Source organism: Salmo salar, unplaced genomic scaffold (assembly GCF_965601325.2).
Source record: "Salmo salar unplaced genomic scaffold, fSalSal1 ptg001258l, whole genome shotgun sequence".
Classification (NCBI taxonomy): domain Eukaryota; kingdom Metazoa; phylum Chordata; class Actinopteri; order Salmoniformes; family Salmonidae; genus Salmo; species Salmo salar.
The window spans coordinates 44,246-70,000 of record NW_027675665.1 but is presented as its reverse complement, the minus strand read 5'-3'; the positions used below and the strand labels follow the sequence as shown (position 1 = coordinate 70,000).

The 25,755-nt window shown below is 44.6% G+C and overlaps 1 protein-coding gene across 2 annotated transcripts in view; it reads right to left on the bottom strand.

Annotated features, from left to right (window-relative positions):
• LOC123738370 (CD9 antigen) overlaps nt 1-25,755 on the bottom strand; it is a 69,150-nt gene that overhangs the window by 1,598 nt on the left and 41,797 nt on the right. For both annotated transcript variants that reach the window (XM_082972763.1, XM_082972764.1), the window contains exons 2-6: nt 15,357-15,459; nt 6,037-6,134; nt 5,747-5,821; nt 4,574-4,675; nt 3,949-4,038 (exon numbers count right to left, since the gene is read on the bottom strand). In XM_082972763.1, the coding sequence (XP_082828889.1) occupies nt 3,949-4,038; nt 4,574-4,675; nt 5,747-5,821; nt 6,037-6,134; nt 15,357-15,459 (468 nt within the window). The remainder of the gene's footprint in view (nt 1-3,948; nt 4,039-4,573; nt 4,676-5,746; nt 5,822-6,036; nt 6,135-15,356; nt 15,460-25,755) is intronic.

Here is a 25,755-nt window from a genome sequence, read left to right as displayed (position 1 = left end):
GGATGAGGTAGCTGGATGGGCTGTTTACAGATGGGCTATGTACAGGTGCAGTGATCTGTGAGCTGCTCTGACAGCTGGTGCTTAAAGCTAGTGAGGGAGATATGAGTCTCCAGCTTCAGAGATTTTTGCAGTTCGTTCCAGTCATTGGCAGCAGAGAACTGGAAGGAAAGGCGGCAAAAGGAGGAATTGGCTTTGGGGATGACCAGTGAAATTTACCTGCTGGAGCGCGTGCTACAGGTGGGTGCTGCTTTGGTGACCAGTGAGCTGAGATAAGGTGGGCCTTTACCTAGCAAAGACTTATAGATGACCTGGAGCCAGTGGGTTTGGCGATACACTAATATACACTTCTACCCTATAATATACACTTCTACCCTATAATATATTCTTCTACCCTATAATATACACTTCTACCCTATAATATACACTTCTACCCTATAATATACACTTCTACCCTATAATATATACTTCTACCATATAATATATACTTCTACCCTATAATATACACTTCTACCCTATAATATACACTTCTACCCTATAATATACTCTTCTACCTTATAATATACACTTCTACCCTATAATATACACTTCTACCCTATAATATACACTTCTACCCTATAATATACACTACTACCCTATAATATACACTTCTACCCTATAATATACACTACTACCCTATAATATACACTACTACCCTATAATATACACTTCTACCCTATAATATACACTACTACCCTATAATATACACTACTACCCTATAATATACACTTCTACCCTATAATATACTCTTCTACCCTGTAATATACACTTCTACCCTATAATATACACTTCTACCCTATAATATACACTGCTACCCTATAATATACACTGCTACCCTATAATACCCTATAATATACACTTCTACCCTATAATATACACTTCTATACTATAATATACACTTCTAGCCTATAATATACACTTCTACCCTATAATATACACTTCTAGCCTATAATATACACTTCTACCCTATAATATACACTTCTAGCCCTATAATATACACTTCTACCCTATAATATACACTTCTAGCCCTATAATATACACTTAAACACTATAATATAAACTGCTACCCTATAATCTGGTTTCCGAGCTGGTCATGGGTGCACCTCAGCCACACTCAAGGTCCTTAACGACATCATAACCGCCATCGATAAGAGACATTACTGTGCAGCCGTATTCATTGACCTGGCCAAGGCTTTCAACTCTGTCAATCACCACATTCTTATCGGCAGACTCAACAGCCTTGGTTTCTCAAATGATTGCCTCGCCTGGTTCACCAACTACTTCTCAGATAGAGTTCAGTGTGTCAAATCGGAGGGCCTGTTGTCCGGACCTCTGGCAGTCTCTATGGGGGTGCCACAGGGTTCAATTCTCGGGCCGAATCTTTTCTCTTTATACATCAATGATGTCGCTCTTGCTGCTGGTGAGTCTCTGATCCACCTCTACGCAGACGACACCATTCTGTATACTTCTGGCCCTTCTTTGGACACTGTGATAACTAACCTCCAGACGAGCTTCAATGCCATACAACTCTCCTTCCGTGGCCTCCAACTGCTCTTAAATACAAGTAAAACTAAATGCATGCTCTTCAACCGATCGCTGCCTGCACCTGCCCAGCATCACTACTCTGGACGGTTCTTACTTAGAATATGTGGACAACTACAAATACCTGGGTGTCTGGTTAGACTGTAAACTCTCCTTCCAGACTCACATTAAGCATCTCCAATCCAAAGTTAAATCTAGAATCGGCTTCCTATTTCGCAACAAGCATCCTTCCCTCATGCTGCCAAACATACCCTCGTAAAACTGACTATCCTACCGATCCTTGACTTCGGCGATGTCATTTACAAAATAGCCTCCAACACTCTACTCAGCAAACTGGATGCAGTCTATCACAGTGCCATCAATTTTGTTACCAAAGCCCCATATACTACCCACCACTGCGACCTGTACGCTCTCGTTGGCTGGCCCTCGCTTCATACTCGTCGCCAAACCCACTGGTTCCAGGTAATCTATAAGTCTTTGCTAGGTAAAGCCCCGCCTTATCTCAGCTCGCTGGTCACCATAGCAGCACCCACCCGTAGCACGCGCTCCAGCAGGTATATTTCACTGGTCATCCCCAAAGCCAATTCCTCCTTTGGTCGCCTTTCCTTCCAGTTCTCTGCTGCCAATGACTGGAACGAATTGCAAAAATCACTGAAGCTGGAGACTTATATTTCCCTCACTAACTTTATTTAAACATCAGCTATCTGAGCAGCTAACCGATCGCTGCAGCTGTACATAGCCCATCTGTAAATAGCCCACCTTTAATCTACCTACCTCATCCCCATATTGTTTTTATTTACTTTCTGCTCTTTTGCACACCAGTATTTCTACTTGCACATCATCATCTGCACATCTATCACTCCAGTGCTAATTTGCTAAATTGTAATTATTTCGCTACTATGGTCTATTTATCGCCTTACCTCCGTTCTCTTCTACATTTGCACACACTGTATATAGATTTTTCTGTTGTGTTATTGTCACGTCTTGACCAGCAGAGGGAGTAATTATTAGTTTTAGTCAGGATGTGGCAGAGGGTTTGTGTTGTGTGTAGGTTCTAGGGTAGGTTTTCTATGTGTAGGTTGGGTGCTGGACTCTCAATTGGAGGCAGGTGTTTCTAGTTGCCTCTGATTGGGAGTCCTATAAACAGGTGTGTGTTTTTATTTGTGGTGGTGGGTAGTTGTTTGTGAGCACTGCTTTCGTTTAGCCTGCCACACTGTTCTTGTCGTGAGTATTGTTTATTCCCTGTGGATGCTTTGCTCGTGTTTTATTAAAAAGATGAGTATCCACATTCCCGCTGCGTATTGGTCCTCCCTTCAACACAACAACATTATTTGTGACAGTTATTGACTGTACGTTTGTTTACTCCATGTGTAACTCTGTGTTGTTGTTTTGTGTCGCACTGTTTTGCTTTATCTTGGCCAGGTCGCAGTTGTAAATGAGAACTCAACTGGCCTACCTGGTTAAATAAAGGACTTGTTCTCAACTGGCCTACCTGGTTAAATAAAGGACTAGTTCTCAACTGGCCTACCTGGTTAAATAAAGGACTTGTTCTCAACTGGCCTACCTGGTTAAATAAAGGACTAGTTCTCAACTGGCCTACCTGGTTAAATAAAGGACTAGTTCTCAACTGGCCTACCTGGTTAAATAAAGGACTTGTTCTCAACTGGCCTACCTGGTTAAATAACGGACTGGTTCTCAACTAGCCTACCTGGTTAAATAACGGTGAAAAATAAATAAAAATACACTTCTACTCTCCAATATACACTTCTACCTTATAATATACACTTCTACCTTATAATATACACTTCTACCTTATAATATACACTTCTACCCTATAATATACACTTCTACCCTATAATATACACTTCTACCTTATAATATACACTTCTACCTTATAATATACACTTCTACCCTATAATATACACTTCTACCCTCCAATATACACTTCTACCCTCCAATAAACACTTCTACCCTATAATATACACTTCTACCTTATAATATACACTTCTACCCTCCAATATACACTTCTACCCTCCAATATACACTTCTACCCTCCAATGTACACTTCTACCCTATAATATACACTTCTACCCTCCAATATACACTTCTACCCTCCAATAAACACTTCTACCCTATAATATACACTTCTACCTTATAATATACACTTCTACCCTCCAATATACACTTCTACCCTCCAATATACACTTCTACCCTCCAATGTACACTTCTACCCTATAATATACACTTCTACCCTCCAATATACACTTCTACCCTCCAATATACACTTCTACCCTCCAATATACACTTCTACCCTCCAATATAATAGCTCGTCACTCAAATAGTTGTTGCTGTAGGGGTTATGTTTGTTACCGTGGTAATCAGAGCCTCCAGTCCTTCCTTCTTTGGGCAGGTCTCCCTGGCGCTGTCAATCATCGTGCCTGTCAGGCCGCAGCAGTTCAGCTGCCCCAGGGAAACACCGACAACACCATTTTAGTTCCACTTTACACTTTGACAGACAGGCAGGCAGGCAGACAGACAGACAGACAGGCAGACAGACAGACAGACAGACAGACAGACAGACAGGCAGGCAGGCAGGCAGACAGACAGACAGACAGTACAGACAGACAGACAGACAGACAGACAGACAGACAGACAGACAGACAGACAGACAGACAGACAGGTTAGGGTTAGGAGGTGTTACTGAACAGACAGACAGACAGACAGACACTGGACTGTTATGTTAGAGTTGTGTGCGTGCGTGCGTGCGTGCGTGTGGTGTGTGTGTGTGTGTGTGTGTGTGCGTGTGCGTGTGCGTGTGTGTGTGTGTGTGTGTGTGTGGTGTGTGTGCGTGCGTGCGTGTGTGGTGTGTGTGTGTGTGTGTGTGTGTGTGCGTGCGTGCGTGCGTGCGTGTGTGGTGTGTGTGTGTGTGTGTGTGTGTGTGTGTGTGTGTGTGGTGTGTGTGTGTGTGTGTGTGTGTGTGTGTGTGTGTACTCACTCCAAAGTGTATAAGGCGTAATGTCTCCTTCAAGGCCTCCTGCTTGGTGCTCATGTAGTTAGTGTAAGTCTGCTTGTAGAACTCTGTGATGTCTTCCACCACCTAGACAGAGAGGGAAGGGGGAGACAGACAGGGGGTGGGGAGAGACGGAGAGGGAAGGGGGAGATAGACAGGCGGGGGAGAGACAGAGAGGGAAGGGGGAGACAGACAGGGGGTGGGGAGAGACGGAGAGGGAAGGGGGGAGACAGACAGGGGGTGGGGAGAGACAGAGAGGGAAGGGGGAGACAGACAGGGGGTGGGGAGAGAGACGGAGAGGGAAGGGGGGAGACAGACAGGGGGTGGGGAGAGACAGAGAGGGAAGGGGGGAGACAGAGAGTGGGTGGGGAGAGACAGAGAGGGAAGGGGGAGATAGACAGGGGGTGGGGAGAGAGACGGAGAGAGAAGGGGGGAGACAGAGAGGGGGTGGGGAGAGACGGAGAGGGAAGGAGGAGACAGACAGGGGGTTGGGAGAGAGACGGAGAGGGAAGGGGGAGACAGACAGGGGGTGGGGAGAGAGACGGAGAGAGAAGGGGGGAGACAGAGAGGGGGTGGGGAGAGACGGAGAGGGAAGGAGGAGACAGACAGGGGGTGGGGAGAGAGACGGAGAGGGAAGGGGGAGACAGACAGGGGGTGGGGAGAGAGACGGAGAGGGAAGGGGGGAGACAGACAGGGGGTGGGGAGAGACAGAGAGGGAAGGGGGGAGACAGACAGGGGGAGAGAAGAGAGACAGAGAGGGGGAGAGAAGAGACAGAGAGGGGGAGAGAAGAGAGACAGAGAGGGGAGGGGGAGACAGACGGGGAGAGAAGAGAGACAGAGAGGGGGAGAGGAGAGACAGACAGGGGGAGAGAAGAGAGACAGAGAGGGGAGGGGGAGACAGACAGGGGGAGAGAAGAGAGACAGAGAGGGGAGGGGGAGACAGACAGGAGGAGAGAATAGAGACAGAGAGGCGAGAGGAGAGACAGACAGGGGGAGAGAATAGAGACAGACAGGGGGAGAGGAGAGAGACAGACAGGGGGAGAGGAGAGACATGAGAATGGAGAGATGCTAAGGTTTTGTATTGAGCTGTAATAGAAGGTCTGATGCTCTGTCCACACAGTCAGCACAACGAACAGTAAAATAGCCTCTGAGAGTTACCGTATCTTTATTGGAGAGGCCCCAGATCCCTGCTGCTACCTCCGCCCCAAAGATTAACAACAGGGAGAAGAAGAACTGAAGAGGGGGAGAACGAGAGACAGACAGGGGGGAGAACGAGAGACAGACAGGGGGAGAGGAGAGAGACAGACAGGGGAGGGGGAGACAGACAGGGGGGAGAGAGAGACAGACAGGGTGTGAGGTCTTGCGCTTCTCTTTCAATGGAAAGTGTGTTGTCATTGTATTCCATCATCATCATCATCATCATCATCATCATCATGGCTGATCCTCACCAGCCCGAGCATGCAGGGGGATTCCTTGATGGCTCCACAGCAGCCCAGGAACCCAACAACCATCATCAAGGCCCCAGCAGCAATCAGAATGTACACACCTATGGACCACACAGCACATACACCATATATACACCATATACACCATATATACACCATATACACACCTATGGACCACACAGCACATACACCATATATACACCATATACACCATATATACACCATATACACACCTATGGACCACACAGCACATACACCATATATACACCATATACACCATATATACACCATATACACACCTATGGACCACACAGCACATACACCATATATACACCATATACACCATATATACACCATATACACACCTATGGACCACACAGCACATACACCATATATACACCATATACACCATATATACACCATATACACACCTATGGACCACACAGCACATACACCATATATACACCTATGGACCACACAGCACATACACCATATATACACCTATGGACCACACAGCACATACACCATATATACACCATATACACCATATATACACCATATACACACCTATGGACCACACAGCACATACACCATATATACACCATATACACCATATATACACCATATACACACCTATGGACCACACAGCACATACACCATATATACACCATATACACCATATATACACCATATACACACCTATGGACCACACAGCACATACACCATATATACACCATATACACCATATATACACCATATACACACCTATGGACCACACAGCACATACACCATATATACACCATATACACCATATATACACCATATACACACCTATGGACCACACAGCACATACACCATATATACACCATATACACCATATATACACCATATACACACTTATGGACCACACAGCACATACACCATATATACACCATATACACCATATACACACCTATGGACCACACAGCACATACACCATATATACACCATATACACCATATATACACCATATACACACCTATGGACCACACAGCACATACACCATATATACACCATATACACCATATATACACCATATACACACCTATGGACCACACAGCACATACACCATATATACACCATATACACCATATATACACCATATACACACCTATGGACCACACAGCACATACACCATATATACACCATATACACCATATATACACCATATACACACCTATGGACCACACAGCACATACACCATATATACACCATATACACCATATATACACCATATACACACCTATGGACCACACAGCACATACACCATATATACACCATATACACCATATATACACCATATACACACCTATGGACCACACAGCACATACACCATATATACACCATATACACCATATATACACCATATACACACCTATGGACCACACAGCACATACACCATATATACACCATATATACACCATATACACACCTATGGACCACACAGCACATACACCATATATACACCATATACACCATATATACACCATATACACCATATACACCATATACACACCATATACACACCTATGGACCACACAGCACATACACCATATATACACCATATACACCATATATACACCATATATACACCTATGGACCACACAGCACATACACCATATATACACCATATACACCATATATACACCATATACACACCTATGGACCACACAGCACATACACCATATATACACCATATACACCATATATACACCATATACACACCTATGGACCACACAGCACATACACCATATATACACCATATACACCATATATACACCATATATACACCTATGGACCACACAGCACATACACCATATATACACCATATACACCATATATACACCATATACACACCTATGGACCACACAGCACATACACCATATATACACCATATACACCATATATACACCATATACACACCTATGGACCACACAGCACATACACCATATATACACCATATATACACCATATACACACCATATATACACCATATACACCATATACACCATATACACACCATATATACACCATATACACCATATACACACCTATGGACCACACAGCACATACACCATATATACACCATATACACACCATATACACCATATATACACCATATACACCATATACACACCTATGGACCACACAGCACATACACCATATATACACCATATACACACCATATACACCATGTACACACCTATGGACCACACAGCACATACACCATATATACACCATATATACACCACATACACCATATACACCATATATACACCATATATACACCGTATACACCATATATACACCATATACACACCATATACACCATATACACCATATACGCCATATATACACCATATACACACCATATACACACCATATACACCATATACACACCTATGGACCACACAGCACATACACCATATACACCATATATACACCATATATACACCATACATACACCACATATACACCATATACACCATATATACACCATATATACACCATATACACCATATATACACCATATACACACCTATGGATCCCACACCATATACACCATATATACACCATATACACCATACACACCATATAGATCTTAGTGCCGCTTTTGATACCATCGATCACCACATTCTTTTGGAGAGATTGGAAACCCAAATTGGTCTACATGGACAAGTTCTGGCCTGGTTTAGGTCTTATCTGTCGGAAAGATATCAGTTTGTCTCTGTGAATGGTTTGTCCTCTGACAAATCAACTGTAAATGTCGGTGTTCCTCAAGGTTCCGTTTTAGGACCACTATTGTTTTCACTATATATTTTACCTCTTGGGGATGTCATTCGAAATCATAATGTTAAATTTCACTGCTATGCGGACGACACACAGCTGTACATGTCAATGAAACATGGTGAAGCCCCAAAATTGCCCTCGCTAGAAGCCTGTGTTTCAGACATAAAGAAGTGGATGGCTGCAAACTTTCTACTTTTAAACTCGGACAAAACAGAGATGCTTGTTCTAGGTCCCAAGAAACAAAGAGATCTTCTGTTGAATCTGACAATTAATCTGGATGGTTGTACAGTCGTCTCAAATAAAACTGTAAAGGACCTCGGCGTTACTGTGGACCCTGATCTCTCTTTTGAAGAACATATCAAGACTGTTTCAAGGACAGCTTTTTTCCATCTACGTAACATTGCAAAAATCAGAAACTTTCTGTCCAAAAATGACGTAGAAAAATGTATCCATGCTTTTGTTACTTCTAGGCTGGACTACTGCAATGCTCTACTTTCCGGCTAGCCGGATAAAGCACTAAATAAACTTCAGTTAGTGCTAAATACGGCTGCTAGAATCCTGACTAGAACCAAAAAATTTGATCATATTACTCCAGTGCTAGCCTCCCTACACTGGCTTCCTGTTAAGGCAAGGGCTGATTTCAAGGTTTTACTGCTAACCTACAAAGCATTACATGGGCTTGCTCCTACCTATCTTTCCGATTTGGTCCTGCCGTACATACCTACACGTACGCTATGGTCACAAGACGCAGGCCTCCTAATTGTCCCTAGAATTTCTAAGCAAACGGCTGGAGGTAGGGCTTTCTCCTATAGAGCTCCATTTTTATGGAATGGTCTGCCTACCAATGTGAGAGACGCAGACTCAGTCTCAACCTTTAAATCTTTACTGAAGACTTATCTCTTCAGTAGGTCCTATGATTAAGTATAGTCTGGCCCAGGAGTGTGAAGGTGAACGGAAAGGCTGGAGCAACGAACCGCCCTTGCTGTCTCTGCCTTGCCAGTTCCCCTCTCTCCACTGGGATTCTCTGCCTCTAACCCTTTTACAGGGGCTGAGTCACTGGCCTGCTGGTGTTCTTCCATGCCGTCCATGGGAGGGGTGCGTCACTTGAGTGGGTTGAGTCACTGACGTGGTCTTCCTGTCTGGGTTGGCGCCCCCCCTTGGGTTGTGCCATGGCGGAGATCGTTGTGGGCTATACTCGGCCTTGTCTTAGGACGGTAAGTTGGTGGTTGGAGACATCCCTCTAGTGGTGTGGGGGCTGTGCTTTGGCAAAGTGGGTGGGGTTATATCCTGCCTGTTTGGCCCTGTCCGGGGGTATCATCGGATGGGGCCACAGTGTCTTCTGATCCCTCCTGTCTCAGCCTCCAGTATTTATGCTGCAGTAGTTTATGTGTCGGGGGGCTAGGGTCAGTCTGTTACATCTGGAGTATTTCTCTTGTCTTATCCGGTGTCCTGTGTGAATTTAAATATGCTCTCTCTAATTCTCTCTTTCTCTCTTTCTGTCTTTCTCTCGGAGGACCTGAGCCCTAGGACCATGCCTCAGGACTACCTGGTATGATGACTCCTTGCTGTCCCCAGTCCACCTGGCCGTGCTGCTGCTCCAGTTTCAACTGTTCTGCCTGCGGCTATGGAACCCTGACCTGTTCACCGGACGTGCTTGTTGCACCCTCGACAACTACTATGATCTTTATTATTTGACCATGCTGGTCATTTATGAACATTTTAACATTTTAACATCTTGACCATGTTCTGTTATAATATCCACCCTGCACAGCCAGAAGAGGACTGGCCACCCCTCATAGCCTGGTTCCTCTCTAGGTTTCTTCCTAGGTTTTTGGCCTTTCTAGGGAGTTTTTCCTAGGGAGTTTTTCCTAGCCACCGTGCTTCTTTCACATGCTTTGCTTGCTGTTTGGGGTTTTAGGCTGGGTTTCTGTACAGCACTTTGAGATATCGGCTGATGTACGAAGGGCTATATAAAAATACATTTGATTTGATTTGATATACACACCATATACACACCTATGGGTCCCACACCATATACACACCATATACACCATATACACCATATACACACCATATATACACCATATACACACCATATACACACCTATGGATCCCACACCATATACACACCATATACACCATATACACCATATACATACTATATATACACCATATACACACCATATACACACCTATGGATCCCACACCATATACACACCATATACACCATATACACCATATACACCATATACACACCATATACACACCATATACACCATATATACACCATATACACCATACACACCATATACACCATATACACACCATATACACCACATATACACCATATACACACCATATACACCATATATACACCATATATACACCATATACACAACATATACACACACCACACACACCATATACACACACCACATACACACACCATATACACACCATACACACCATATACACACAATATACACACCATATACACACCATACACACACCATATACACACCATATACACACACCACACACACCACACACACACACACACACCACACACACCACATACACACACCGTACACACACCATACACACATACACACACACACACACCACACACACCACATACACACGCCGTACACACACCATACACACATACACACACACACACACCACACACACCACATACACACGCCGTACACACAACATACACACATACACACACACACACACACACACCACACACACCACATACACACGCCGTACACACACCATACACACATACACACACACACCACACACCACACACACCATATACACCATATACACACCATATACACCATATATACACCATATATACACCATATACACACCACACACACACCACACACCACACACACCATATACACCATATACACACCATATACACTATATATACACCATATATACACCATATACACACCACACCACACACCACACACCACACACACCATATACACCATATACACACCATATACACCATATATACACCATATATACACCATATACACACCACACCACACACCATATACACCATATACACACCATATACACCATATATACACCATATATACACCATATACACACCACACACACACCACACACCACACACACCATATACACACCATATACACCATATATACACCATATATACACCATATACACACCACACCACACACCACACACCACACACACCATATACACCATATACACACCATATACACCATATATACACCATATATACACCATATACACACCACACACCACACACACCATATACACCATATACACACCATATACACCATATATACACCATATATACACCATATACACACCACACACACACCACACACCACACACACCATATACACCATATACACACCATATACACCATATATACACCATATATACACCATATACACACCACACCACACACCATATACACCATATACACACCATATACACCATATATACACCATATATACACCATATACACACCACACACACACCACACACCACACACACCATATACACACCATATACACCATATATACACCATATATACACCATATACACACCACACCACACACCACACACCACACACACCATATACACCATATACACACCATATACACCATATATACACCATATATACACCATATACACACCACACACCACACACACCATATACACCATATACACACCATATACACCATATATACACCATATATACACCATATACACACCACACACACACCACACACCACACACACCATATACACCATATACACACCATATACACCATATATACACCATATATACACCATATACACACCACACCACACAGTGAATAACTGCTTTAACCGTTACAAATTATTAAGTCTGATGTTGAAAGTTTTTCTCTAGTCTCACTCTGTCACAAACCACAAGCAAATGGATGCAGGGATGGACACACACACACACACACACACACACACACACACACACACACACACACACACACACACACACACACACACACACACACACACACACACACACACACACACACACACACCCTTGTTTGTTGCAGAGGAAGTGATGTCTTGGTCAACAGATCATTGTGATGTCAGAACAACAACTCCTCCCACTAACGGATTCTGAGACAGTTATTAACATGGCTGCCATTCCTCTGTAACCCTGGTGATATAGCAGCCCTCTGTAACCCTGGTGATATAGCAGCCCTCTGTAACCCTGGTGATATAGCAGCCCTCTGTAACCCTGGTGATATAGCAGCCCTCTGTAACCCTGGTGATATAGCAGCCCTCTGTAACCCTGGTGATATAGCAGCCCTCTGTAACCCTGGTGATATAGCAGCCCTCTGTAACCCTGGTGATATAGCAGCCCTCTGTAACCCTGGTGATATAGCAGCCCTCTGTAACCCTGGTGATATAGCAGCCCTCTGTAACCCTGGTGATATAGCAGCCCTCTGTAACCCTGGTGATATAGCAGCCCTCTGTAACCCTGGTGATATAGCAGCCCTCTGTAACCCTGGTGATATAGCAGCCCTCTGTAACCCTGGTGATATAGCAGCCCTCTGTAACCCTGGTGATATAGCAGCCCTCTGTAACCCTGGTGATATAGCAGCCCTCTGTAACCCTGGTGATATAGCAGCCCTCTGTAACCCTGGTGATATAGCAGCCCTCTGTAACCCTGGTGATATAGCAGCCCTCTGTAACCCTGGTGATATAGCAGCTGATGATACCACTAGCTGAGAGGAGATATTTTAGGCTGTAGGGGTTAGGGGTTAGGGTGTAGGGGTTAGGCTGTAGGGGTTAGGATGTAGGGGTTAGGGTGTAGGGGTTATGGTTAGGATTTAAGGTATAGGGGTTAGGGGTAAGGGTGTAGGGGTTATGGTGTAGGGGTTAGGGTGTAGGGATTAGGGTATAGGGGTTAGGGTGTAGGGGTGAGGGTGTAGGGGTTAGGGCGTAGGGGTGAGGGTGTAGGGGTAGGGGTTAGGGTGTAGGGGTGAGGGTGTAGGGGTTAGGGCGTAGGGGTGAGGGTGTAGGGGTTAGGGGTTAGGGGCTAGGCTGTAGGGGCTAGGGTGTAGGGGTTAGGGTGTAGGGGTTAGGGGTTAGGGTGTAGGGGTTAGGGTGTAGGGGTTAGGGTGTAGGGGTTATGGTGTAGGGGTGAGGGTGAGGGTGTAGGGGTTAGGGTGTAGGGGTGAGGGGTTAGGGTGTAGGGGTGAGGGTGTAGGGGTTAGGGTGTAGGGGTGAGGGTGTAGGGGTGAGGGTGTAGGGGTTATGGTGTAGGGGTTTGGGTGTAGGGGTTAGGGGTTAGGGTGTAGGGGTGAGGGTGTAGGGGTTAGGGTGTAGGGGTTAGGGTGTAGGGGTGAGGGGTTAGGGTGTAGGGGTGAGGGTGTAGGGGTTAGGGTGTAGGGGTTAGGGTGTAGGGGTGAGGGTGTAGGGGTTAGGGTGTAGGGGTGAGGGTGAGGGTGTAGGGGTTAGGGTGTAGGGGTGAGGGTGTAGGGGTTAGGGTATAGGGGTGAGGGTGAGGGTGTAGGGGTTAGGGTGTAAGGGTTAGGGTGTAGGGGTGAGGGTGAGGGTGTAGGGGTTAGGGTGTAAGGGTTAGGGTGTAGGGGTTAGGGGTTAGGGTGTAGGGGTTAGGGTGTAGGGGTTAGGGGTTAGGCTGTAGGGGCTAGGGTGTAGGGGTTAGGGTGTAGGGGTTAGGGGTTAGGGGTTAGGGTGTAGGGGTTAGGGTGTAGGGGTTAGGGGTTAGGGTGTAGGGGTGAGGGTGTAGGGATTAGGGTGAAGGGGTGAGGGTGTAGGGGTTAGGGTGTAGGGGTTAGGGTGTAGGGGTGAGGGTGTAGGGGTTATGGTGTAGGGGTTTGGGTGTAGGGGTTAGGGGTTAGGGTGTAGGGGTTATGGTGTAGGGGTGAGGGTGTAGGGGTTAGGGCGTAGGGGTGAGGGTGTAGGGGTTAGGGGTTAGGGTGTAGGGGTTAGGGTGTAGGGGTGAGGGTGTAGGGGTTAGGGTGTAGGGGTTAGGGCGTAGGGGTAGGGGTTAGGGGTTAGGGTGTAGGGGTTAGGGTGTAGGGGTTAGGGCGTAGGGGTAGGGGTTAGGGGTGAGGGTGTAGGGGTGAGGGTGTAGGGGTTAGGGCGTAGGGGTTAGGGTGTAGGGGTTAGGGTGTAGGGGTTAGGGGTTAGGGTGTAGGGGTTAGGGGTTAGGGTGTAGGGGTTAGGGGTTAGGGTGTAGGGGTTAGGGGTTATGGCGTAGGGGTGAGGGTGTAGGTGGTAGGGGTTATGGTGTAGGGGTTAGGGTGTAGGGGTGAGGGTGTAGGGGTTAGGGCGTAGGGGTGAGGGTGTAGGGGTAGGGGTTAGGGTGTAGGGGTGAGGGTGTAGGGGTTAGGGCGTAGGGGTGAGGGTGTAGGGGTTAGGGGTTAGGGTATAGGGGTGAGAGCTCAGTCTTACCGGTGAAGAAGACAACAGGAGAGTCCTCTCCACTGAACAGTCCCTCAGTCCGAGAGTCAAAACGCAGCCACAGCCCTACAGCCAACACTCCTGTTCCTGCCAGCTGATACACACACACACACACACACACACACACACACACACACACACACACACACACACACACACACACACACACACACACAGAGAGAGAGAGAGAGAAACAATCTTACCCAGATGTGGAATGTTTCCAGGACAGGTGCCAGTTCCTACAGAGCCTGCTTTTCCTTCCACTCCTCCTACTCTGAGGTGAGACGCCTGTCTGCCTGTCTGTCTGTCTGCCTGCCTGCCTGCCTGTCTGTCTGTCTGTCTGTCTGTCTGTCCAGAGCCTGCTTTTCCTTCCACTCCTCCTACTCTGAGGTGAGACGTCTGTCTGTCTGTCTGTCTGTCTGTCCAGAGCCTGCTTTTCCTTCCACTCCTCCTACTCTGAGGTGAGACGTCTGTCTGTCTGTCTGTCTGTCTTTAACCGTTACAAATTATTACTAGTCTCACTCTGTCACAAACCACAAGCAAATGGATGCAGGGATGGACACACACACACACACACACACACACACACACACACACACACACACACACACACACACACACACACACACACACACACACACACGCACGAAACAGTTCAGATTTTGGGAACGATACCCAGCAGGCACTTATCCTCGAAATATAATAATATAGAAATATAATAATATAGAAATATAATAATATAGAAATATAATAATATAGAAATATAATAATATAGAAATATAATAATAATATAATAGTAATATAATAATATAACAGTAATATAATAATATAATAATATAGTAATATAATAATATAGTAATATAATAATAATATAATAATAATATAATAGTAATATAATAATATAGAAATATAATAATAATATAATAGTAATATAATAATATAGAAATATAATAATATAGAAATATAATATAGTAATATAAGAATATAATAGTAATATAATAATATAGAAATATAATATAGTAATATAATAATATAATAGTAATATAATAATAATATAATAGTAATATAATAATATAGAAATATAATAATAATATAATAGTAATATAATAATATAGAAATATAATAGTAATATAATAGTAATATAATAGTAATATAATAGTAATATAATAATATAACAGTAATATAATAATATAGAAATATAATAGTAATATAATAGTAATATAATAATATAACAGTAATATAATAATATAGAAATATAATAGTAATATAATAGTAATATAATAATATAACAGTAATATAATAATATAGAAATATAATAATAATAATAGTAATATAATAGTAATATAATAGTAATATAATAATATAACAGTAATATAATAATATAGAAATATAATAATAATAATAGTAATATAATAATATAGAAATATAATTATAATAGTAATATAATAATATAGAAATATAATAGTAATATAATAGTAATATAATAATATAGAAATATAATAATAATATAATAGTAATATAATAATATAACAGTAATATAATAATATAGAAATATAATAATATAGAAATATAATTATAATAGTAATATAATAATATAGAAATATAATTATAATAGTAATATAATAATATAGAAATATAATAATAATATAACAGTAATATAATAATATAGAAATATAATAATAATATAATAGTAATATAATAATATAACAGTAATATAATAATATAGAAATATAATAGTAATATAATAGTAATATAATAATATAGAAATATAATTATAATAGTAATATAATAATATAGAAATATAATAGTAATATAATAGTAATATAATAATATAACAGTAATATAATAATATAGAAATATAATAGTAATATAATAGTAATATAATAATATAACAGTAATATAATAATATAATAATATAATAGTAATATAATAGTAATATAATAATATAGAAATATAATATAGTAATATAAGAATATAATAGTAATATAATAATATAGAAATATAATATAGTAATATAATAATATAATAGTAATATAATAATAATATAATAGTAATATAATAATATAATAATAATATAGTAATACAATAGTAATATAATAATATAATAATATAATAATATAATAGTAATATAATAATAATATAATAGTAATATAATAATATAATAATAATATAGTAATACAATAGTAATATAATAATAGAATAGTAATATAATAATAATATAATAGTAATATAATAATATAATAGTAATATAATAATAGAATAGTAATATAATAATATAATAATAATATAGTAATACAATAGTAATATAATAATAGAATAGTAATATAATAATATAATAATATAATGGTAATATAATAATATAGTAATATAATAATAGAATAGTAATATAATAATATAATGGTAATATAATAATATAATAGTAATATAATAATACAATAGTAATATAATAATATAGAAATATAATATAGTAATATAATAATATAGAAATATAATATAGTAATATAATAATATAATAATATAATGGTAATATAATAATATTAGTCATATAATATAGTAATATAATAATACAATAGTAATATAATAATAATATAGTAATATACTAATATAGAAATATAATGATTTCATAATATTAATAGGGATTGATTGAAGCTCAATGTTAAATCCATATCTACACCAATATGACACCAACGTGGATGAACATGTGCGAATCAACTTGATTGGAGGAATACAGCCCACTCCCCGCCTCTCCTGATGAGTCGTCCAACCGTTAAGGAGAACCTCATACCCACTCCCCGCCTCTCCTGATGAGTCGTCCAACCGTTAAGGAGAACCTCATACCCACTCCCCGCCTCTCCTGATGAGTCGTCCAACCGTTAAGGAGAACCTCATACCCACTCCCCGCCTCTCCTGATGAGTCGTCCAACCGTTAAGGAGAACCTCATACCCACTCCCCGCCTCTCCTGATGAGTCGTCCAACCGTTAAGGAGAACCTCATACCCACTCCCCGCCTCTCCTGATGAGTCGTCCAACCGTTAAAGAGAACCTCATACCCACTCCCCGCCTCTCCTGATGAGTCGTCCAACCGTTAAAGAGAACCTCATACCCACTCCCCGCCTCTCCTGATGAGTCGTCCAACCGTTAAAGAGAACCTCATACCCACTCCCCGCCTCTCCTGATGAGTCGTCCAACCGTTAAGGAGAACCTCATACCCACTCCCCGCCTCTCCTGATGAGTCGTCCAACCGTTAAGGAGAACCTCATACCCACTCCCCGCCTCTCCTGATGAGTCGTCCAACCGTTAAGGAGAACCTCATACCCACTCCCCGCCTCTCCTGATGAGTCGTCCAACCGTTAAGGAGAACCTCATACCCACTCCCCGCCTCTCCTGATGAGTCGTCCAACCGTTAAGGAGAACCTCATACCCACTCCCCGCCTCTCCTGATGAGTCGTCCAACCGTTAAAGAGAACCTCATACCCACTCCCCGCCTCTCCTGATGAGTCGTCCAACCGTTAAAGAGAACCTCATACCCACTCCCCGCCTCTCCTGATGAGTCGTCCAACCGTTAAAGAGAACCTCATACCCACTCCCCGCCTCTCCTGATGAGTCGTCCAACCGTTAAGGAGAACCTCATACCCACTCCCCGCCTCTCCTGATGAGTCGTCCAACCGTTAAGGAGAACCTCATACCCACTCCCCGCCTCTCCTGATGAGTCGTCCAACCGTTAAGGAGAACCTCATACCCACTCCCCGCCTCTCCTGATGAGTCGTCCAACCGTTAAGGAGAACCTCATACCCACTCCCCGCCTCTCCTGATGAGTCGTCCAACCGTTAAGGAGAACCTCATACCCACTCCCCGCCTCTCCTGATGAGTCGTCCAACCGTTAAGGAGAACCTCATACCCACTCCCCGCCTCTCCTGATGAGTCGTCCAACCGTTAAGGAGAACCTCATACTCACTCCCCGCCTCTCCTGATGAGTCGTCCAACCGTTAAGGAGAACCTCATACCCACTCCCCGCCTCTCCTGATGAGTCGTCCAACCGTTAAGGAGAACCTCATACCCACTCCCCGCCTCTCATGATGAGTCGTCCAACCGTTAAAGAGAACCTCATACCCACTCCCCGCCTCTCCTGATGAGTCGTCCAACCGTTAAAGAGAACCTCATACCGGGTTTTTAAGAGGGTCGTCAGCAACTGAGTTTTCAGAGTATTTTTTCTGCGCCTACCTAGCTCAAATTCTAGACGTCGGATTAAAACGAGACTATAGGGTCCATAAAGTGACCACTGTGTGCTTAAAAAAAATGTCGCATTGACTAAGTTTGTAGGTGCAGCTGTTTTTATTAAATGCATAATTGAATCGCTCTCACGTGCACATTTCTGTCCGTTAAGAACCAACGATGTGCTGCCTTTCGGTGTGTTTTCTAGATCCAGAACATAAAACAACATTTATAAAGCAAACATTATCCCGTAGGTCTAACACAGCCAATGCAGGACTAGTTTAGGCACAACAGTGTTTAATGCTCTGAATCAAATGCTTGAACAGTTGAAACATATGTTGCAGAACAGTGGTAATATCTGTTCAGAATATTGACAAAGAAATTCGATCTAAGGATTGGACTCTTTTTTTTCAATTTTCGCCTAAAATGACATACCCAAATCTAACTGCCTGTAGCTCAGGCCCTGAAGCAAGGATATGCATATTCCTGATACCATTTGAAAGAAAAACAAAAACGTTTTTTTTTTTTGTACCGTCATCTTTGAAATGCAAGAGAAAGGCCATACTGTATTATTCCAGCCCAGGTGCAATTTAGATTTTGGCCACTAGATGGCAGCAGTGTAAGTGCAAAGTTTTAGACTGATCCAATGAACAATTGTATTTCTGTTCAAAATGTTTTATCAAGACTGCCTAAATGTGCCTACTTTGTTTATTAGTAACTTTTCAAGTTCAAAACTGTGCACTCTCCTCAAACAATAGCATGGTATTCTTTCACTGTAATAGCTACTGGTAATTGGACAGTGCAGTTAGATTAACAAGAATTTAAGCTTTCTGCCAATATCAGATATGTCTATGTCCTGGGAAATGTTCCTGTTACTTACAACCTCATGCTAATCCCATTAGCCTACGTTAGCTCAACCATCCCGTGGGGGACCCACCGATCCTAAAGAAGGGTGTTAGCCATCTGTGAAGCCACTGATGGAATTAACAACAAATTCTCAAAACAGAAATATTTCTACCTCTTAAAGTAAAAGTTAAATACAAACATTTGTGAACATTTGGAAAAGGATTCATTTGTGAACATTTGGAAAAGGATTCATTTGAAAATCCCCAATAAAAACAACCATTCTGTCAGATCTTGCAGGTCAAACTTGACGCCGTTGATCAAATCCCTGGACACATTTTTTAGGAATCACAGTTTTGAGAGAAATCATAGTCACAGAGTGCTATTGAAAGAATCTACATACAATAATGTTCAGTTAATATTCATAACTGCCAGTTTTTAGAATTTTAAACACTATTTTGGAAAGTAATACATATATTAACTATATAATAATATAGAAGGGGATGAAGCAGTGAGAAGGAATAGGAAGGATGATGCATACAGAGACTGTCCCCCTCTCTACTCTACTCCTCAAAATCTCTACCCAGTGTTGCTGGACCTCCCTCCTCCTCTGCCGCCTCCTGCTGGTCCGCCGGATACAGGACCACTACAACCTCCCCCTGTCTCTCCCAGCACCACTACAACCTCCCCCCTGTCTCTCCCAGACCACTACAACCTCCCCCTGTCTCTCCCAGCACCACGGAGCCTGGCTGAAGTCCTGAAAGGGTCCGGAGTGACCCTGGCCAGTCCCACTGGAGGCGCGGTGGGGGGAGCGCGCCAGAAGGGAATGAAGACCAACAAGCTCCAGTGAGGAAAGTGAGGACGGAGGAGCACCCCCAGGTGACTCCCCCCGCTGAAGGACCGTCTACGGGCCAGGACGGAGGGGAACCCCAGCTGACTCCCCCGCTGAAGGACCGTCTACGGGCCAGGACGGAGGGGAACCCCAGCTGACTCCCCCGCTGAAGGACCGTCTAACGGGCCAGGACGGAGAGGCGTGTCTCTACAGGGACAGGAGGAGGAGTATTGACGGGATGAGGAGACAGAGCATTTGTTTTTAAAGTGTCACACCTTTCCGAGAGTAGAGCCAATCGTGGAGGCTTGGATCAATGGTGAGTCACTAATATTTCTTGTTGATACTGGGGCTGCTGTGTCTGTCATTACCTGCAAGGCTATGACAACAACCTCCCATGTCTAGTGAAACAGTCAAAGCTCTCGGGGCTTCAGGCCTCCCATTCAGAGAGCAGGTAACGTTGCCTCTGCCTGTCTGTAGGGGCTTCAGGCCTCCCATTCAGAGAGCAGGTAATGTTGCCTGTCTGTAGGGGCTTCAGGCCTCCCATTCAGAGAGCAGGTAACGTTGCCTGTCTGTAGGGGCTTCAGGCCTCCCATTCAGAGAGCAGGTAACGTTGCCTGTCTGTAGGGGGCTTCAGGCCTCCCATTCAGAGAGCAGGTAACGTTGCCTCTGCCTGTCTGTAGGGGCTTCAGGCCTCCCATTCAGAGAGCAGGTAACGTTGCCTGTCTGTAGGGGGCTTCAGGCCTCCCATTCAGAGAGCAGGTAACGTTGCCTCTGCCTGTCTGTAGGGGGCTTCAGGCCTCCCATTCAGAGAGCAGGTAACGTTGCCTGTCTGTAGGGGCTTCAGGCCTCCCATTCAGAGAGCAGGTAACGTTGCCTCTGCCTGTCTGTAGGGGCTTCAGGCCTCCCATTCAGAGAGCAGGTAACGTTGCCTGTCTGTAGGGGGCTTCAGGCCTCCCATTCAGAGAGCAGGTAACGTTGCCTGTCTGTAGGGGGCTTCAGGCCTCCCATTCAGAGAGCAGGTAACGTTGCCTGTCTGTAGGGGCTTCAGGCCTCCCATTCAGAGAGCAGGTAACGTTGCCTGTCTGTAGGGGCTTCAGGCCTCCCATTCAGAGAGCAGGTAACGTTGCCTGTCTGTAGGGGGCTTCAGGCCTCCCATTCAGAGAGCAGGTAACGTTGCCTGTCTGTAGGGGGCTTCAGGCCTCCCATTCAGAGAGCAGGTAACGTTGCCTGTCTGTAGGGGCTTCAGGCCTCCCATTCAGAGAGCAGGTAACGTTGCCTCTGCCTGTCTGTAGGGGGCTTCAGGCCTCCCATTCAGAGAGCAGGTAACGTTGCCTGTCTGTAGGGGCTTCAGGCCTCCCATTCAGAGAGCAGGTAACGTTGCCTCTGCCTGTCTGTAGGGGCTTCAGGCCTCCCATTCAGAGAGCAGGTAACGTTGCCTGTCTGTAGGGGCTTCAGGCCTCTCATTCAGAGAGCAGGTAACGTTGCCTCTGCCTGTCTGTAGGGGCTTCAGGCCTCCCATTCAGAGAGCAGGTAACGTTGCCTGTCTGTAGGGGCTTCAGGCCTCCCATTCAGAGAGCAGGTAACGTTGCCTGTCTGTAGGGGCTTCAGGCCTCCCATTCAGAGAGCAGGTAACGTTGCCTGTCTGTAGGGGGCTTCAGGCCTCCCATTCAGAGAGCAGGTAACGTTTCCTCTGCCTGTCTGTAGGGGCTTCAGGCCTCCCATTCAGAGAGCAGGTAACGTTGCCTGTCTGTAGGGGCTTCAGGCCTCCCATTCAGAGAGCAGGTAACGTTGCCTGTCTGTAGGGGGCTTCAGGCCTCCCATTCAGAGAGCAGGTAACGTTGCCTGTCTGTAGGGGCTTCAGGCCTCCCATTCAGAGAGCAGGTAACGTTGCCTGTCTGTAGGGGCTTCAGGCCTCCCATTCAGAGAGCAGGTAACGTTGCCTCTGCCTGTCTGTAGGGGCTTCAGGCCTCCCATTCAGAGAGCAGGTAACGTTGCCTGTCTGTAGGGGCTTCAGGCCTCCCATTCAGAGAGCAGGTAACGTTGCCTCTGCCTGTCTGTAGGGGCTTCAGGCCTCCCATTCAGAGAGCAGGTAACGTTGCCTGTCTGTAGGGGCTTCAGGCCTCCCATTCAGAGAGCGGGTAACGTTGCCTGTCTGTAGGGGCTTCAGGCCTCCCATTCAGAGAGCAGGTAACGTTTCCTCTGCCTGTCTGTAGGGGCTTCAGGCCTCCCATTCAGAGAGCAGGTAACGTTGCCTGTCTGTCGGGGCTTCAGGCCTCCCATTCAGAGAGCAGGTAACGTTGCCTGTCTGTAGGGGCTTCAGGCCTCCCATTCAGAGAGCAGGTAACGTTGCCTGTCTGTAGGGGCTTCAGGCCCCCCATTCAGAGAGCAGGTAACGTTGCCTCTGCCTGTCTGTAGGGGCTTCAGGCCTCCCATTCAGAGAGCAGGTAACGTTGCCTGTCTGTAGGGGGCTTCAGGCCTCCCATTCAGAGAGCAGGTAACGTTGCCTGTCTGTAGGGGGCTTCAGGCCTCCCATTCAGAGAGCAGGTAACGTTGCCTCTGCTTGTCTCCTTTTTGTGAGGAGTTGTGTCAACATTAATTTCTCTACTCTGACCGCTGTCCAGTCAATCTGACGGGCAGGGACTTCCTGTGTAAACTGGGCGTCGACATAACGTGTGGCCGAACGTGGGTTTAACCGTTATTCACGAGGAAGAGGACGAAGAGGGGGAGCAATCGATGTTAAAATGTCGTGAGTTTTGTGACTGGTATTGTGCATGGGATGTTGACGATGATGCGTCCCGATATTGCTCGTGTTTTCTCCACGGCCAAAACCCGTTGGGGCCACGAGGGCAGTTTCATGTCTGACGCGGGGGTTACATTACACCTTCCGTTTTCTCACCATTGACAAGAGATCTCCATTATGAGAAACAATGGCTGTGTTCTACATTACAGGATGAGTCAGTGCAGTGTGAGGGTTTATACTGTAGCAGTGATCTCTGTGCTTTTAGGGGGTTTCATCTAACCCCCATGCACAGAAAGACCTCTCTACCTGTTTGAGGATAGCGCACCACATGCGTCCCTGGCTAAATCAGACGGTAGTAGAATGGGCGGATACTGGAATTTGGATGAAATGCTTGGTTGATGCTACAGACTGGGAGATGCGCCCTGATGGGTCGACTTATTCACTCAGCACACTGACATGTTGTTAGCCACTCAGCTGGGAAACGCCAACTCAGAAGGGTCGACTTATTCACTCAGCACACTGACATGTTGTTAGCCACTCAGCTGGGAAACGCCAACTCAGAAGGGTCGACTTATTCACTCAGCACACTGACATGTTGTTAGCCACTCAGCTGGGAAACGCCAACTCAGAAGGGTCGACTTATTCACTCAGCACACTGACATGTTGTTAGCCACTCAGCTGGGAAACGCCAACTCAGAAGGGTCGACTTATTCACTCAGCACACTGACATGTTGTTAGCCACTCAGCTGGGAAACGCCAACTCAGAAGGGTCGACTTATTCACTCAGCACACTGACATGTTGTTAGCCACTCAGCTGGGAAACGCCAACTCAGAAGGGTCGACTTATTCACTCAGCACACTGACATGTTGTTAGCCACTCAGCTGGGAAACGCCAACTCAGAAGGGTCGACTTATTCACTCAGCACACTGACATGTTGTTAGCCACTCAGCTGGGAAACGCCAACTCAGAAGGGTCGACTTACTCACTCAGCACACTGACATGTTGTTAGCCACTCAGCTGGGAAACGCCAACTCAGAAGGGTCGACTTATTCACTCAGCACACTGACATGTTGTTAGCCACTCAGCTGGGAAACGCCAACTCAGAAGGGTCGACTTATTCACTCAGCACACTGACATGTTGTTAGCCACTCAGCTGGGAAACGCCAACTCAGAAGGGTCGACTTATTCACTCAGCACACTGACATGTTGTTAGCCACTCAGCTGGGAAACGCCAACTCAGAAGGGTCGACTTATTCACTCAGCACACTGACATGTTGTTAGCCACTCAGCTGGGAAACGCCAACTCAGAAGGGTCGACTTATTCACTCAGCACACTGACATGTTGTTAGCCACTCAGCTGGGAAACGCCAACTCAGAAGGGTCGACTTATTCACTCAGCACACTGGCATGTTGTTAGCCACTCAGCTGGGAAACGCCAACTCAGAAGGGTCGACTTATTCACTCAGCACACTGACATGTTGTTAGCCACTCAGCTGGGAAACGCCAACTCAGAAGGGTCGACTTATTCACTCAGCACACTGACATGTTGTTAGCCACTCAGCTGGGAAACGCCAACTCAGAAGGGTCGACTTATTCACTCAGCACACTGACATGTTGTTAGCCACTCAGCTGGGAAACGCCAACTCAGAAGGGTCTGCATGGTGTTGATCAGGTTTCTTTCTCTAGCGGTGTCGTTGAGTGAAGACTCACCCCCTCCTGAGAGGGGTCCCTGAATGCCTATGGGCAAGGGACAAATATGATT